Raw genomic sequence first — 546 nt, forward strand, 5'->3', positions numbered from 1 at the left:
GGAAAACGAGTGAAATGTGTTCCTGAGGAGGAAAGAATACAGCGGACAAGGGAAGGAGCGGGCCAGTTGCTGGTCACCCATAATTTCGCTAAGGAAGAAAGGAACAGCTTCTTTCTTTGTTGTCTCCCGTAGAACCTTCACTTAGCAGGTGGACGGAGCCCCGCGGCCGGGCAGAATCCGCGCTCACCCGAGGACAGGAGGAGGAGCGGGAGCCCGCGCGCCCCGGGAGAGCGCCCCGAGTGCAAGTCCTCGCCCCGCCCGGCGAGGCCCGCTGGAGCAAGCCGAGCGCGCCGGGGCTGGGGGGCGGCCACGACCCCCCCTGAAGGGGGTGGCCACGGAGCGCGCCCCGAGAAGCGAGCCCCCCTCCCCAGAGCGCTGCTCCTGCTGCTGCTGCTGCTGCTGTTGCTGCTGACCAAGGCCGGCCGGCGACCCCCGCGCCCTGCCGAGCGGCCTTGCAGCTGCAGCCCCGGGCCGCGGCGGCTGAGGCGGCGGGGGCGGAGGCGGCGGCGGAGGAGGAGGCGGCGAAGGCGGCGGGGCCGGCGGGGG

The 546-nt window shown here is 71.6% G+C and overlaps 1 protein-coding gene across 1 annotated transcript in view; it reads left to right on the forward strand.

The window, feature by feature from the left end:
* Positions 1–499: 499 nt before the first annotated feature.
* The window catches only part of POU3F3 (POU class 3 homeobox 3), a gene marked incomplete at its 5' end in the record, with an annotated part of 3,207 nt that continues 3,160 nt past the window's right edge, over positions 500–546 (forward strand). Inside the window, one exon of the mRNA XM_012664277.1 lies at positions 500–522. Within this exon, the coding sequence (XP_012519731.1) occupies positions 500–522 (23 nt within the window). The remainder of the gene's footprint in view (positions 523–546) is intronic.

Source organism: Propithecus coquereli, unplaced genomic scaffold, assembly GCF_000956105.1.
Source record: "Propithecus coquereli isolate 6110/MARCELLA unplaced genomic scaffold, Pcoq_1.0 Scaffold88, whole genome shotgun sequence".
Classification (NCBI taxonomy): domain Eukaryota; kingdom Metazoa; phylum Chordata; class Mammalia; order Primates; family Indriidae; genus Propithecus; species Propithecus coquereli.